This window comes from Notechis scutatus, chromosome 3 (assembly GCF_049901735.1).
Source record: "Notechis scutatus isolate UNSWTSFEM ecotype Mainland chromosome 3, rNotScu1.2, whole genome shotgun sequence".
Classification (NCBI taxonomy): domain Eukaryota; kingdom Metazoa; phylum Chordata; class Lepidosauria; order Squamata; family Elapidae; genus Notechis; species Notechis scutatus.
In genome coordinates, this window is record NC_142011.1 from 181,325,009 (window position 1) to 181,341,648 (window position 16,640).

At 39.9% G+C, this 16,640-nt stretch overlaps 1 protein-coding gene across 2 annotated transcripts in view; it reads right to left on the reverse strand.

The window, feature by feature from the left end:
• Window positions 1-16,640, reverse strand: part of MMP16 (matrix metallopeptidase 16) — a 178,141-nt gene that overhangs the window by 149,283 nt on the left and 12,218 nt on the right. The window contains exon 1 of one of the 2 annotated variants that reach the window (XM_026689105.2): window positions 5,626-6,406. The exons of the other annotated variant lie outside the window; for it this stretch is intronic. Within the exon in view, the coding sequence (XP_026544890.1) occupies window positions 5,626-5,757 (132 nt within the window). The 5' untranslated portion in view covers window positions 5,758-6,406. Of the gene's footprint in view, window positions 1-5,625; window positions 6,407-16,640 lie in introns of those variants that run through there. 2 annotated transcript variants of the gene reach the window in all.

Genomic DNA, 16,640 nt, shown 5'->3' on the forward strand with positions numbered 1-16,640 from the left:
CCAGGCTCCGGAGGCTTCCCTTGGGCCTCCGGGAAGGGGGAAATGGCCTCTCCCGGGCTCCAGAGGCCCTCCGGAAGCCGGAAACAGGCCGTTTTGGACTTCCTGAACTTCTGGGAGGGCCATTTTTCGCCCTCTCAGAGCTTCCACACAGACCCTGCACTTAACCTGCATTCAAAACAGGCCACGTGGAGACTCCTGGGAAAGGAGGATGGGCAGGGCCAGCCGGTCAGTTCAACTACCGGTTCGGCGAACCAGATGTAAATTTAAATCCAGTTCGTTTGAACCGGTCCAAACCGGCTGAATGCCACCCCTGCATGCACATAAAGTAAGCAGAACTTTGTTGCCTCTTTGATACACTATGTAGCTGCTACAGTATGTGCACAAAACAGATTTGTTGATGAACTCCAATAGATCTGACTTTGACACATGGCATATAGATCTAATACTTCTAAATAAATAGAGATACATTTGTGGGCAAGAAAACCAACAGTTCAATACTTATAATGTTTGATGATAACCTATATCAAAGCAACTATATTGTTTTACAAAACTTCCATAGTGTTTGTGGAATTTTTTTTTATTTGTCAATTGCTTACAAGATAATAGGTATAAGTAAAAACATAGTTATGCATACATAACTGATGTCCTCATAGTTATGAATCTATTGAGGAGTTTATTTAAATTACTTCCAGTTATATGCCACTCCGTTTGTGGAAACTAAATTTTATCTGTAGTTTATCTGGCAATTATCTGTCCCTTTAAATACCTTGGGGATTGCCTGGCTGCTATTAATATTTATATTCTTTGTGGTCTTATTTAGCTATACTTAAAGTTGCTTTGCAGACTGGGATGGGAGGCATATAAATTTAATAGATAGATAGATAGATAGATAGATAGATAGATAGATAGATAGATAGATAGATAGATAGATAGATAGATAGATATGATACTCAGATAAGATTCAAAAAGAAACCTACTGAATGTTTCATGTTGATTTTTTCTTACAAGCAGATTTCTAGGTAGGTTAAAAATTCAATACAGGCAGTTCTTGACTTATGACCACAATTGAACCCAAAATTTATGTTGCTAAGTGAGAACTTTGTTAAATGAGTTTTGCCCCATTTTACGACTTTTCTTGCCACATTTGTTAAGTGAATCAACTGCAGTTGTTAAATTAGTAACACGTTTGTTAAGTGAACCTGGCTTTGCTTGGCAGAAAGTCACAAAAGATAATATGACATTGCAACCATCATAAATATGAACCAGTTGTCGAGCATTTGAATGTAAATCACATGATCATGGGAATGCTGCCATGGTCATAAGTGTGAAAAATGGATGTCACTTTTTTCAGTGCCGTCGTAAATTCAAATGGTCACTTAATGAACTGTTGCTAAGTTCAGGGCTACCAGCACTAGCAAAATGAACAAAACAAGGTTTGGTTTGTACAAGAATAGGCTTATAGATAAGTGACAGAAGATTCCTTCTCTGAATCTTCAGGAATCAAGTTTGTCAAATCTCACCCAATTCAGGAATCTCTGGGTAACAGTGGGTTGAGGGTGTGGCAGGACTGCAAAGGAAACGGTGATATGTAACCCTCTTCCACCCTAATCTGCCAATACTGTTTGCTTCCCATGACATAGAAATTCAAATAATACGTGTTATATACAATTTGCAATGCACTTTCTTAAAGTTGTATTAAAACTGTGTAGCTTACAAAATGTCAAACAACTGCCACACACGTGCAGTTTCAGTATTTTTAAGTACTGCAAAAAAAGTTCAAACCTTGGTATAAATAGACTTATGCCAAAGACTGGCCACAATGAGATTAAAATCCATTTATCTAGACTAGGCATTCAGTAGCCATAATGCCGACCCCAAAGGATTTCAGTGGATAGCAATCCTCTCATTTTTGTATTAACTGAAATGGCTTCTGGAACAAAATTTGCTGTGCTCAAGTATGGATGGTTTTTAAGTAATTTACTGTCCTTGCTCAGAGTTTTATGGGTTTGGTGCTGACACAGAGAAATACATGGCACAGTGTCACCACCACACTGCCAAGTTCTTAGCCTCACATTCCCTTTGCCATTGTGACATAGCAGCTCCAGTTTATGACAAATTGCAATTGAAAAACTCTCAGTCTTACTGAAGCATAAATGAAAATTAATGTTCTTGCAGCACAGTAACAGGAACCAAGCAGAAGATGGGTAAGACATCACAGAATAATAATCGTGATACAATCTTAGTAAATAGTTTGACAGTATCATGGAATAACAAGAGTTGGAAGGGACCATGGAGGTCATCTAGTCCAACCCCCTGCTCAAGCAGGAGTCTACTCCAAATATTAGCCTTTATCTAGGATCGAACTCACAGCCTCCTGATTGTGAGACAAGAGCTCTACCTCTAGGCCACCAGATCTGCATTACTCTCTGCTCTGGCAGAATGACAGGGAGATTAAAATCTGAGTAAATCCCAACCAACTGGTCCCTAGGAGGCTCTTGTAGTACAACGTACGACCATGATTGAGTCCAAAATGTATGTTGCTAAGCAAGACATATGTTAAGTGAGTTTTGCCCCATTTTACGAGTTTTGTTGCCATGTTTGTTAAGTGAATCACTGCCATTGTTAAATTAGTAACATGGTTGTTAAGTGAATCTGGCTTCCCCATTGACTGTGCTTGTTAGGTCTCAAAAGGTGATCACATGACACTGGAACACTGCAACCATCATAAATGTGAGTCGGTTGCCAAGCATCTGAATTTGATCATATGCTCCTGGGGATGCTACAAAGGTCATAAGTGTGAAAACTGGTCATAAGACACTTTTGTCAGTGCCACTGTAACTTTGAACGGTCACTAAGCAAAATGTATTGACATCTAGGAATTGGAAATGTTTTCCATATCTGCATTGCTTTACTGCAAGGGTCTTCAAAGTTAGCAAGTTTAAGACTTGTGGACTTCAACTCCCAGAATTCCTGAGCTAACATGACTGGAGGAGGAATTCTGGGAGTTGCAGTTCACAAGTCTTAAAGCTGTCAAGTTTGAAGATTCCTGCTTTACTGTAATACTGATATTATTGCCCAAAGGTGCTTTTTTCCAGAGGCAACTGGACTTTCTGCTTTTTCTTTGAAGATGTTTTGCTTCCAATCCAAGAAGCTTCTTCAGTTCTGAAGAAAAAACAGAAAGTAGTTGCCTCTTGGAAAAAAAAAAAAGCACCTTTGGTACAACCATGCCCTGGATGACTGAGAATCTTCATAGACATTTACTGATATCATTATGCAAAAGTCCACATATGTTAATTATCCTTACTGTTTGAGGTTTATGAATTCTCAATTTCATTTATACAGAGTTTTGATGAGTATGCCACTATTAAGCAAAACACAGGCAGAAAACTTCTTCGACTTCACTTCTTTTTGCCCTCTAGCCCAGGGATCCCCAACCTTTTCGACGCCGCCCGGTTCCGGCGTCAGCTGGCGCCGCGCCCGGTTCCGCGTCAGCTGGGCGCCGCCATCTTTTTGTGAAAAATCACTTCCGGTGGCGTCACGGAAGTGATTTTTCGTCAAATTAGCGCCAGCGCTTCTGGTGAGCTTTTGGTAGAAATGGCTTTCTACCGGAAAGCTCACCAGCGCTCAAGCGCCGCCATCTTTTGACGAAAAATTGCTTTTTTACCAAAAAGATGGCGGGCGCCAGCAACCAGCGGCCCGGTAAGGCTTGTTCGGCCCGGTAACCGGTCCGCGGACCGGCGGTTGGGGACCCTGCTCTAGCCCTATGTTGACTTTTCTTCCTTTCCTTCTCATTGATTATGCTGGCCTCTTCCTATGTTCCAAACAGATTAAACTAGTTCCACTCCTCGTGTCCTAGTACCATCTGCTGCTGGCCTATTTCCTGCAGAGCAGTCTGTTGGCCAGCAACTCCAATAGTAAGAGAGAAAATGTCTAGACCTAAAAGGGCTTTCCTACATGACAGTGCTCCTACTACAGCAAGACCTTATTGGGAGTCTCCTGTGCTCCTTATTGGTAGAATAAGAGTAAAGAAGGGGAAGTTTAACTAACTAGTGTCAATCCTGATAATGGTGAGCAGAGTTACGCCAAAGGTATCTGCCACTGTAAGACATTTAAAAAGATGCATTTTTTGTTCCAAATGGTTTACTGCTTGATCTCATGAGATCATATTAGAATGGATGGGGAAGAAAGGGGAAAACAATCAATACAAAAAAAATCCAGTAAGTTTATAAGAAAATCTAATCAAAACAATCAAGATATATTGTTAAATATCATATAACCAAGATCAGGAATTGAAGGGGGAAAAAACATACTTCACAAAATAGAGTTGATAATAAATGGTTAAAAACAAGTTCATCAGATGTAACAGTGTTGTCTTTTTTGTTTTAAAAAGTACGAGATTGTGAAAGCTAAAGCAATAAGTAAGGGTGGGAACAGACATCAGATATGCAAAAGAGTAATCTTAGGTTTTAAAGTGCTTTGGGGTCAAAACGTAAGTAATTGTGGGTATGTAATGTGAAACACAGTGAGTCTCAGACAGAAATAGAGGCTATGTAGGATGTGAAGCCTCCTTGAACTTCTCTGCCAAGAACAGCGGCTAGAAAAGATGAAAGATGGTTGGAACTAAAGGAATTGAGTCAATGCAGAACCATCACGTATAATTAGCCAGTTGCCACTGGAAATGGATCCAACTTCAGGGGAGATAAGGGGGGAATATTTTATACTTAATTGCGCAGACTAAATGACAAAAGAAGGCAGGGAAGGGAGAAATAAATCATATTAAGTTAATACGGGATAAAAATTTAAAGCAAACAACGCCTGAGAAATCATTCTACAAAGCTAAGTGGGGCTTCTCTTTTGAAAAAGACTTGCAAGATAAAATCCTGGTCCAATAGAAAGCACAACCAAATCAAGAAACCTTAAAGAGTAGGGCTGAGAAGCCAAAACACCACTGGGAGTGGGGGGGTGGAAGTGGAAACAAAACCCACAACAAATCTACTCTGCATCTGGTTCACCTTTCCACGTTTTAGCTAACTCCACCTCTTCTATTTCCAAGTTTGTAGCTGCCCGGAAAGAAAAAGAAAAAAAGGTTTTTTTCAGCCCAAGTTTAGCCACCCCAGGCAATGACAAAAGAAACCCGGCTGTACTGAAACAATGGCAATTTCCTCTCCAGCTTGTTCGCACCCTACCGTTTGTCTTTTTTTATTTTTTTTATTTTTTATTTTTGCAAAGAGGCCACTCCGAGAGAGAGTCAGCAATATGACATCCTAGGTTCCTTTATGTACTCCGATCGCGACGAGCCCAGTGACGGACGTCCACCGGTCCCTTTTACGCCGCCGCCGCCGCCGCCAGTCAAGTTGGCTGCGCCCGAGTGAGCGCGCCGTTGCCCACTCCCACCTCTCTCGGCACAATGGTGCGCTTTGAGCGCGCCCGGCATCCCAGCTCTCTGCCGCCGGGGATAACGGGATCGCCTAGCTGAGACGGGCAACTCTCAGGGAGAAGGCAAACGTCCTGGCTGCTCCGTCTCTGGGAAGCAAGGGCTGGCTTGGTATGGTTTGCACCGAAGCGACGCGCGCAGCAACGCCGGAAGAAAGGAAACACAAGCAGGCACATCGCCCCCGACCTTACCTCTACATTAAAATACTGCTCTGCTCGGCATCCGGTGGCACATAAAATCCAAAGCAAGGCTTGCAAGAAGAGGACCCTGGACCGATGCACGATATCCCCCCGACTTGCAGTGCTGAAGGCGAGTAAGATCATAGTGGACTATGTGCTTCAATGGAGAAGGAAGAGAGAAAGCTCCTTTTCTCTGGCCGCTGCTTTCTCCCCCCCTCCTCCTCCTCCTCCTTCCCCCCCTTTCGGAGACCCAAACAAAAACAGAACGCGCGCACGCGACGTTTTGTTGTGCTAAAAAAGAATAAGGATAATAGAGCCCAAAGCTGGCGAGGGACGGTTAGATGCAGGTTCACCCACGGAGGTGGGAATATTGGGGGGGGAGAGGAGGAGAAGAGGGACTCGACCCTTCACTTCCAAGCGCGGAGCGGCGGCAGCCTTTAATAGGGTCAGCTCTCCTTCATCTTCCTCGCTTGTCCCGTCTGGGCGCGCAAACCGAGGTGCGACTCCTGCGAGACGCCTGGTTCGCCCAGCGGCAGCAGCCGCCGCCGCCGCCGCCGCTCCGGTGTGTGTGCGTGTGTGTTGTGTTGTCTTTTTTTTTTCTCCTGCTGCTGCTGCTGCTGCTGTTCCTCTTCCTTTTTCTGCTGCCGCCAAGGCCTCGGATGCTGGGCCGCCACTTCTCTGCGCTCCAGCCTCTCCGCTTCTGGTGCTTTTTCCTTCTCTCCTCCACTCGAGAATGTACATCTGCAGATCTCCGTAACTCCTCCTCTCGAGTCAGCCTCCTCGGAGAAATCTTAAAGGAGACTGCCCTTAAAAGCTCCTCCTGGATCCCAACAGGAAGGAGAGGAGGGGTCGCCGGCGTGGGGATGGCATAGTCTCCTCTCCAACCAAGCCCGGCCCGGCCCTGACTAGAGGGAGGGGGGGAGAGAGAGGTGGCTGGCGCGGAAGCTTGAGCACGCTGGAAGGGAGCGAGTTGACGGTCCGCGTCTCCTGAAACACCCGCTTACTGTCCCGATTCGGAGCCAAGGCGAAAAAAGGGCTCCCCAGAGTTTGCGCACGAATGTACGCTCTACTTTCCAGGAATAAACAAATACCAGGCCTTCGTTTCCACGGCTGCCTGTCTGGGCTGCCTCACGCATTTTTTTCTACTCGTTTCTGCACAAAAGACCTCAGAAAGGAACCGGGGGTGGGTGAGGTGAGTTGGGTCCGAATAAGAGATAAGGTGAGTTCTCGGGTTCCACAGAATCAGAAGGGGGGGGAAAGGAAGACATCCCTGAAGTCAGCAAACTTATTTTGGGGTACACCGGCAGGATGGGTGCCAGATGGGAAAAGCATTCCCTTCACGACAGCTTTCAATGGGTACAAACTCTGTACATTTTTCTACCACTTTTCATTCAGTTTGATGAAGTCCAATCTGTTTCTTTCTTCCCATCTTGAGATGGCCAAGAAGTCTTGTGTTTCAAATCGTCTCTCCAATGATACTCAAGACTGACCGGGTTTCCAAGAAAAGAAGCCATTATCTTCCCAATGGATTATTTTTTTCCCAGATTGGGAAATGTGCCTCACCCAGGCTTCAGAGGAAAGGAAAGATGTATTAGAGAAAACATCAAGAGCAATATTATCCTCCAACTATAAAGCTCAGTAACATCACCAGGAAAAATATCAAAGAAATTGCAAAACATTCCAAAAATAAGAGAGGTAGTAGAACAAAGGTGGGGGGGATCTGCAAACACATTTTAGAACAACATTAATTTAAAGAGAACATAGCAAAGGAAACAATGACTCAAACCATCCTCTGGGATTAGGACAAACAATAAAGCAAAGAGTTAAAATGAAAGAAAAATATCCCCCTGTGGCCAGGGTGTTAGAGTTTGGAAAATATTTTTTTTCAGCTCCTCTGAAGAAAAGATGCTTTATGAATGCATGATTTTATTTCTTTAACTTGACAAATGTGGGCTGGGCAGGAGGGGTTCCTTTCTTTCATCATGATTTCCCCAAATCAATTCTATGGTGTTTTTTGTTTTGTTCCAAAATGAGGATTTCTCATTTTGTTTCAGGAAGAGTAAAATAAAGGTACATCAGAGCGAGAAAGAATGCAGATATCCTTTCTCAATTTTAAATCAATATTATTTTTAAAGTGCTTCCTTTTTCTGATCATGTTCTATTACTTCCATGTTGATACATAAATGGGAATGCATGTAAGAGCACTTACTATGCCTTTCAGTAGACTTAAAAGTATTGGTACAGTTAACTGTTTCCATCCTACATGTATGTTGGCTGAAAACAGGAGTCCCTAATTATGATGACTATACAATATACTCTCAAAAACAATGACACAATTTTAACCTCGGGACTCTTTTAATCCCTCTTTCCCTAATTTTATTTCTCTTCAAAAGTGGTAAAGCAGCTTGTTTGTTCTTTTTAAGATGGGCCATAGAATGTCTGCTTGGTATCCTGATGCTACAACCTATCATAAAGTGATTTAAATGTATAAATACATATTAGCGAAGTGCATTAAACCATAATTTATTTAACTATGAATTGTTCAGTAAACACTCAAACAGCATTTCCAACCAACAGTAAACAAATCACAGTTTAGTGAACTCAGCCATTATATTCACTCTGCCAATGAAGTTTTCCTAGATGTTAAATCTAGCCTGACAAAGAGATTTCTCATCTATCCTTTTCCCTGTCATGCTAGGTTTGGGTGGCTTTTAAAAATAAATAAGGGGATACTTTGATATATGTAGTCCCTAGCATCTGTTATAGTTCCATGTGTTATGCTACAACCCACATACTGTACTTTGAGAGAATACAGAATGTGTACAGATCTGAATTTCTCTATCCACAAAGTTCAGTCTTGATTAAGAGAGATAATGCAGGGAATTAAAAAAACGCATTTAACCCATTAATTTGTAATAGTCGCATAATTCTGTGGTTGCCATTTCCTGGTTTCCAATGTATCATTCAGACCAAGATCCAAAGACCAATTTCTGCTACCCCATAAATTGTTAATCTTTTTTTTCCCAACAGTAAATTCTAAAGTGTAATATTCAACTGACAATTAGTTCAAGAGCACTAACTGTGGCACTATTTCTCTCAGAATGATTGCCAATTATTGTTCCATCCTCCATTTCTGTTATTTGCATCTGTATATCACACACCAAACAGAAACCTTTGTAAATGTTTCTGGAATGTCGTATGCTTATCCAAGAATGCATGTCCACAACAGTTATACATTTAAGGGATTTTTGTAAGCTCTTTTGAAGATACTTAATGTATTCCCTTCATCTTCCCTTCTTATCTCAGTTTTACAAGAGAAATGAGACATGTCTATAAATTGGCAATCATACATTGACTGGAATTGATTTCGAGCCAGATTTCTGACTTTTAGAGTTACCAAATCTGCGTAGCCAAAATCTGGATAGTAGAAAGTTTTAAAGGTTTTCTTATCTATTTACTGCCATCTAGATCTGGATTTTTCTATTCCATATTTAGTACTCTTAATTGAAGTAAAATGTGAAATGTTTGTTTGTTTGTTTGTTTACTTATTGTCAAATTTCTGACAGGACATACCTGGCAAACCAGCCATGACCATGTATAAGCACAACATTGAACAAAATCATTGATTAATAAACAACGACATAAATAACTAACAGTAAACCACATAAAGCATTACCAGATCAGCAGTCAAATATAAGATGCATTACGGAGTACCAATCTTAAATTGATAAAAGTGAATTTTCACATTTCATTTAAAAATAGCCAGAGAGAATGAAAATTGCAAAACACAACAGCATTTCTCTCTAAAAAAGAGTGAAATGATTTGCTTGATGCTCCCCATTTTATGATAATAAACACAAAATAATATACTAGAAACAGAAGTACTTATTTTGTTGACCCTCATGTTTGGAAAATAATTGCTTCTTCGTGTTGCTTGAGGCCTAAAGGCTTTACATTTTTATAGTCAAGTTCTCTTTTCCTCACTGATATATTTTGTTACTATGGCAATCAAAAACTATTTCCATTCCATGCAGTTCACAAACTAGTCACTTGCACTTATTTCAAGAGTGATAAAATAGAAGTTGGTGATCTGGAAATTGGAAAAGGGAGGAAGGAAGAGGAGGAAGAAAGGAAGGAGAGAGAAATGCACATAATATTGGTACATCACCCTTTCTTGCTAAATAGCTGAAGTCTCTAGTGGTAGTGAAGTCTCTGGTATGCACCATGATCAATGACTTAAGCTACAGAATTGTTAGTTTCTTCCACACTAGAGTGGAATATATGTTTATTATGTTCTTAGTCCTTCATTGTTAGACTGAATTTATATTATTTTGAATTAAAAAGACATGTTAAATAGCAATATGGAAAATGAGTTAATATTCCCCCTCCCTCATTTATGTACACTGTGCTAGTTAATACAAAGGAAATTATATATTTAGTTTCATAAATTGATTTAGAACACCACGTATATACACAAGCATTAATTGAAAAATGCTACCTATTTCCAGAATTGGCTGTAAAAGATCTCATGCAGGCAGATCCAGTCAATAGTCAGTAATCTCTGTTACAAAGCCAAAGCATGACTAAACACCGAAGGTGCATGAAATGCTGTTACCTTTCCACCAAAGTAGTCCCTGTTTTTCTACTTGCATTTTTACATGCTTTTGAACTGCTAGGTTGGCAGAAGCCGGGACAAGTAATGGGAGCTCACTCCGTTATGCAGTGGTAGGGATTTGAACTGCTGAACTGCCAACCTTTCTGATCAACAAGCTCAGCAACTTAGCCACTGAGCCATAACATCACTTCATTATTCATCTCCATTAGTAACTTTCAAATTAGCATCTGTTTCCCTTTGGGTCTGAAGTTTTTTGTTTCTTCCAGTTGTGATTGAGATATTATTTCTTAGAAGAATTCTTCCAAGCTATTTGGTAAAGAATTTGATTGTAGAAAATAAGGCTACACAAAGTACATTAAAATTTGCATTGCTGGACTTTTTTTTTTTTACCATATAACTGCTTAGGGATTTTATAGAGATATCTCAATGAAAGGCAAAGACTCCAAAGTTGTTACTAAAGGATTAAAGGTAGGATTTACGGCACACAATGCAAAGGAGAAGTGGTAATGGAATGTTAGTGAATCAGAGAGAGGCAATGTCATATGACCTCGGACATTGGAAATTGTAGTCATGGTGGCATAGGTCAAATGACAGGATAGCAATTCCATGAGAAGAAAGGAAAGGTGATGCTATTGTGAAAAAGATGGGTGAGATAACAAAACAACAGGGAAGATGGTCTGGAGTTTTAGCAAATCAGCATAATGCAGTTTCAGAGCCAGATGACTCATGACACCTTCAGGGAAAAAATACGCTCATGTTCTAGTATACAAAATAAAATTTCAGGAATCTGTTAATGCAAATTTGAATCAATAATTGAGAGAAACGAGTGGTGACCAGGATAATGATCTATGTCATGTTTTCTATAATTTTGATTAGCAATATGGCTATAGTCATTTCTTCTTCACCTATTTAGCTTAATATAGGAATATCCAAGTTCTTTGCCAAAATGGATCGCCAATAAAATTTTGAAAGGATATAGTAAAGAGTACGCGAATTATATTCCTTTACCAGTGAATGTCCAGTGCTACAAAGTGCATGTTCACCAATTATATTTATCCATTTACAGTTAGTCTTCATTTAACCACTGCAATTGGGACCATCAATTCCTGTCAGCCTTCTCAAGTAAACAAGCCAGAAAACATGACCAGATGAGCTAATTGCAAGCCTGAAAGAACAAATCTCCCATATTTGTTTTGTAGCCTGGTAAGTTAGAGAGGTTCCTTTCTGAGTTTCTTTCTCAGTCCATCATGCAGCTGCAGGCTACCCCACTTGCATTTTATCATTCCCTAGGTAGCATCTCTTCCCTCTTGTCTCAAAGTCATTCCCACTTACCATCACAACTCCAAGGCTAAGTGACATTCAGTGAAACATCATGCGACCAACTCAGACTTACAATCTCAGTTTTCATGCAATCGTTAAGCAAATCAGTCATTAAGTGCAATGTCATGTGACTGCAATTTGCATTATCTGCCAACTTTGCTTGCTGGAAGCTGACTTGAAAGTTGCAAATGATGATCACAGGACACTGTGACCATTGTAAATGTACACTGGTTGCTAAGTGCCCGAATCATGTTCACATGACGGTGGGAACACTGCAAGAGTTGTAAGTTTGAGAACTGGTCACAAATCTATTTTTTCAGTACTGCTATAAGTTTGAATAGTTGCTGAACAAGACAGTTATTAATCACAGATTATCTGTACTAGGTATGCATTTTACACTTCTTAGGGGAACATACATAGATAATATTTTACCATCAAAATATTTATGTGACGTAAGTATTGTTCTGACACGTGCCCAAAATTACTCAATAAACTTCATCTCAGAGAGCAGAAATTGCTTTGTACTTTCTGAATCTGACAATAAATAAGAACAACAGAGCTTTGTGAAAACTTAAAGCTGACAAATACTGTATATATTGACTTGATTTTTTGTGTGTGAACCACCTGGCCACTTTCTCAAATAAATTACTGCCTTGCTCCCAAACAACGGAATATTATCACTCAAGAGTCCCAGTCGCTCCATCTTTAGGAAGAATTAAAGACTATCTTCTTTTCCTAGGTATTTTGAGTTAATGGTGCTTTTAGTGCTGTTTTTATTGGGTTTCAATTGTGTTATAAGTGCACTAGAGATAGGAAGGTAAGGTCCAAACTGAAATAATAAAAGAAATGTTACTTTGAATTGCAGATGTTATAACTTATTTGCATATAACTATGAAGATGATCAGTTAGGTGGAAATGACATGCAGAACTTCAAGGAATAGCAAACAAAATATCAAAAACTATTTATTTTGTTTTTAATGTGCTTCAGTCCCTGTTCTGCAGGAATGTTAGAGGTCAAAAAAAAACCTGACAAAAATTTCAAAGTTCTCCTAATATACAAATATTTACATACTTCTAGAATGCATACAGTTTGCAAACTATTTTTTATAATATATATACTTTGACTTAGTGTACTCAATTTTATATTGTGTATATATATTTTAATTGAAAACCCTCACACGACAAAATTCAGCCGAATACATATTTAAGGATGGAGGTATGTAGGGGTGGGATTCTACCAGTTCGGACCGGTTCTATAGAACTGGTTGTTACAATTCTGTGCAGTTCGGAAAAGTGGCAAATTGTACCTCTGGCTGCCCCTGCCCCTCTCTGTTCATCCCTCCCCTCCCAGTCAGTCCATATCGCACATGCATGACATTGCGCACATGCCTGACATCGCTGACTGTATTCTCCACCACCCAGTCACTCCTTAAGGTATTTCTTTTTTTTTTCCTCCCGACGATCAGCTGTTCCGATAATCAGCTGTGCCGGGTTCCCACTTGCTGTCTTACTGCTTCACTCATGAGGCTTCCCTGAGGCCCAGGCAGCAAAAAGGGGTGCAGGGGGAGCTGCCCCCCCCCCCCCGTGCTCCATTTTTTCCCTTCCTGGGCCTCTTGGAAGCTTTCTGGGAGCAAAAACGCTTCCCAGGAGGCTTCCCTGAGGCCCAGGAAGCCCAAAAACGGAGCATGGAGGGATGTTGCATGGCCCCCACTGCACTCTATTTTTTGCCTTTCTGGGCCTCAGAGAAGACTTCTGGGAACAAAAACGCTTCCCAGGCGGCTCCACTGAGATCCAGGAGGCCCAAAAATAGAGCGCGAGGGTGCTGCAAAAAAAAAAGAAGAAGAAGCCATGTCCACCCAGTCACATGGCCATGCCCACAGAACCGGTTGTTAAAAAATTTGAAACCCACCTCTGGAGGTATGATCCAGTTTTTCTAGAATTCCAAGAAATATGAATTGAATACTCATATTAAAATTTAAATGAAAATAATTCATTATGCCTTTCTATGTAATAAAAAACATTTTGTCCTTGGATTAGCCATTTTGTAATTTTAAACAAGTGGTACCATATTACAAAGGTGGTATTCAGCAGGTTCTGACCAGTTCTGGAGACCCGGTAGCGGAAATTTTGAATAGTTCAGAGAACCGGTAAATACCACCTCTGAATGGCCCCACCCTCATCTATTCTCTGCCTCTTGTCCCAGCTGATTGGCTGGATCTTCTTTTGTTGCCCTACACAGGAGAACAGAGCTGGAAAGCAGATTAGTTGGGTGGGGAGGGAATGGGATTTTGCAGTATCCTTCCCCTGCCACACCCACCAAGCCTGCCCACCAAGCCATGCCATGCCCACCAAGCCATGCCCACAGGACCGGTAGTAAAAAAAAATGAATCCCACCACTGCCATATTACACTATCATAGGTACATCATAGGGAACTCTTAAAATATTGTACAGGATATGCTAGTCTGTACTGAAGATAAATTTGAATGATTTTATCTGGGAATTGTATGTTTAATAAATAATGCTCTATTCTATGTGGTCATGCTCTTGTTTATCTTGATGTACATCTTTATAAGCTTAGGGTGATTGCTATAATTCTTTCCCTGGACCATGAGCAAAAATATGACACTGATTAGAAATGGATTAGAGAAAGGGAATAAAGGAGTTTGGAAGTTTTATTTTTGCCTATGTGAATTCCTGAGAAGATTATGTAGGTATTTCTAGGAGGATGTGTCAATATGTGTCATCCAGCATCATGTTAACTTTATATCACCTTCTCCTATTTATGCAGACCTATGCCTGAAGATAGTATTTTGAAAGGGCCTAGATGTTCCTACCAAATAAGATATGATTCATAATTACTGAGAAAGGAGAATAGACTGAGATCCAGTTGATCTCAGCAATGGCCTGCCTTGTCGTGCTTGGATCTAGGTAGCATCTTGTAAGGTACAAGGAATCAGGAGGACACAAGTATAGAATCATAGGAATGGAAAGGGACCTTGGAGGCTTTCTAGTCCAACTCAATTTCAACCTCAACCTTATTGCATCCCAATTTTTATTGAAAACCTTCAGCAATGGAGTACCTACAACTCTGGGAGGCAAGCTGTTCCATGATTAATTCTCCCCACTGTCAAGAAATTCCTCCTTAATTCCAGGCTGAATCTCTCTTTAACAAGCACCCATTGCTTTTTTGTCCTGCCCTCTGGTGCTTCAGAGAATAAGTCAACCCCCTCTTCTCTGTGACAGTCCATTAAGTACTGGAAGACAGCTAATCATCACTAATCCTTTCTTTTCATTAGGCTAGACATACCTACAATAGTTCCCTTAACTGTTCGTCATATGATTTAGCCTCCAAATCCTGTATCATCTTTTTGCTTTTCTCTGCGCTCTTTAGTTGATCAGAATGACACATGTATTTCTGCTTGCCTATTTACAGGAATCTTGCCAGATTAATGCACTCATTACAGATACTATTAGATAAGCACTGCAAGGTCTAGGGAAGATCTGCTTTCTGTTCTTTGTCATCAGCAGATTCCATGCTAGACAAGCTTTTCATTATCGCATCACTTTAGTTCCAGGTTCCATTTCACATTTGGAGAGCATACTGGAAGAAGGCAATAGGAATCCATTTCTAATCTCCAATATCTCTTCCTCACATTGTTTGTATTACTTATTTATTGAAAATAAAAATCTACAAAAACATATAGAAGAAAGGAGGAAAGAAAAATATCTGCTTGGGCTTGATCCTTATGCAAATCAAAACAAACCTAGTACTGAACTATAATCAAGTGTAAAGCGACATCCATAATCTCTCAAACTATGCACCAGCATCCTTCAGAGAAATAATTTGGATCAGGAAATGTGTTGTTTTGGGGGCTAATATTGCTATTGTTTTCTGATTTTCATGTTCAATATTATATACCAGTAAAAAGAGCCAATCCAAACTATTTCAACATATCCAGATATTTTTTATTATCAGAGTATGCCTGAGAGTTTGTGCATGTAAGAAGAATAGCAATGGGTCTGTCCTTGTTAAACTGTCTTGTGATCTTTTATAATAATTGATGTGGAACAATTATTCTCCAGAATTAACCTTCTATGCATGAGAAAGCACAACTAGATGGGGTGCTTCATTTCTGTCACTCATTGATTATTCTGAATTACCTTTTTCATTTCCAAATTGTGCTGCGAACACAAGTTTCATTCCCTACACCAAACAAGGCTGGCAACTTTGACATACAGACTAATTTGGAAAACTTAACCAAGCATTTCAAACTCAGCGTAATGTGAATAATGGCTGGGGAGTATTGAGTTTGATTTAATCCATACACAGCAGCATTCAAGTGACAATCACACACTCAGTTTAATTGCATAGTTTCAGATTTGAAAAATCTCATTAGGCTACTCAGCTGCTTTGTCACTACAGGCTTCATTCTGAAACCTTGTGTACAATTTTGGTCAAATGATATAGAAAATATATGTTTCTTATCATTAAGTATGTTATGATACAATCCACTAAAATGCATGGAATGTCAAAGTATTGAAAGGTGTATTTTGGAGAATCAAATCATTTTTTTATTTCAGGATAATAATGCAGCTGCATGTAAAGCAACCCACTAGAGGGCAATCTCATTGCTAAACAGATAGGCATTTCTGCTCCATTGTTTTGCAGTTAAGTGCAAAGAAAGCAGGCTGTTTCTCCATTGTCAAGTTAGTTTTCTTTTCAAGATTTATGAGCAGTGGTCTGAAGCATTTAACATTAAACAATGTGGATTAATAATCCAAAAATACAATTGCATTGAAATATACAAAGCATCAAAACTAAGCAACTTAGAATTTTGGAACTCCTGCTCACAAGAACATATATTTTATTAGACTTTATTAGAAAAGTACTTATGATAAAAAGAGAAAGGAAACAATTGCAAAGGAAGTAAAAAAAAAAAAAAGCAAAATGAAGAATTACATAGAATAAGAAATATTTGCCAAAAGTGCAAATTTAATTTTTGCACATCCACACTAAGGACAGAAAAAAAGCAGGAAAAAATGCAATAAAATAGGGAGGGAGGAAAAGTGAATGGGAAGGAGGGAGGGAGG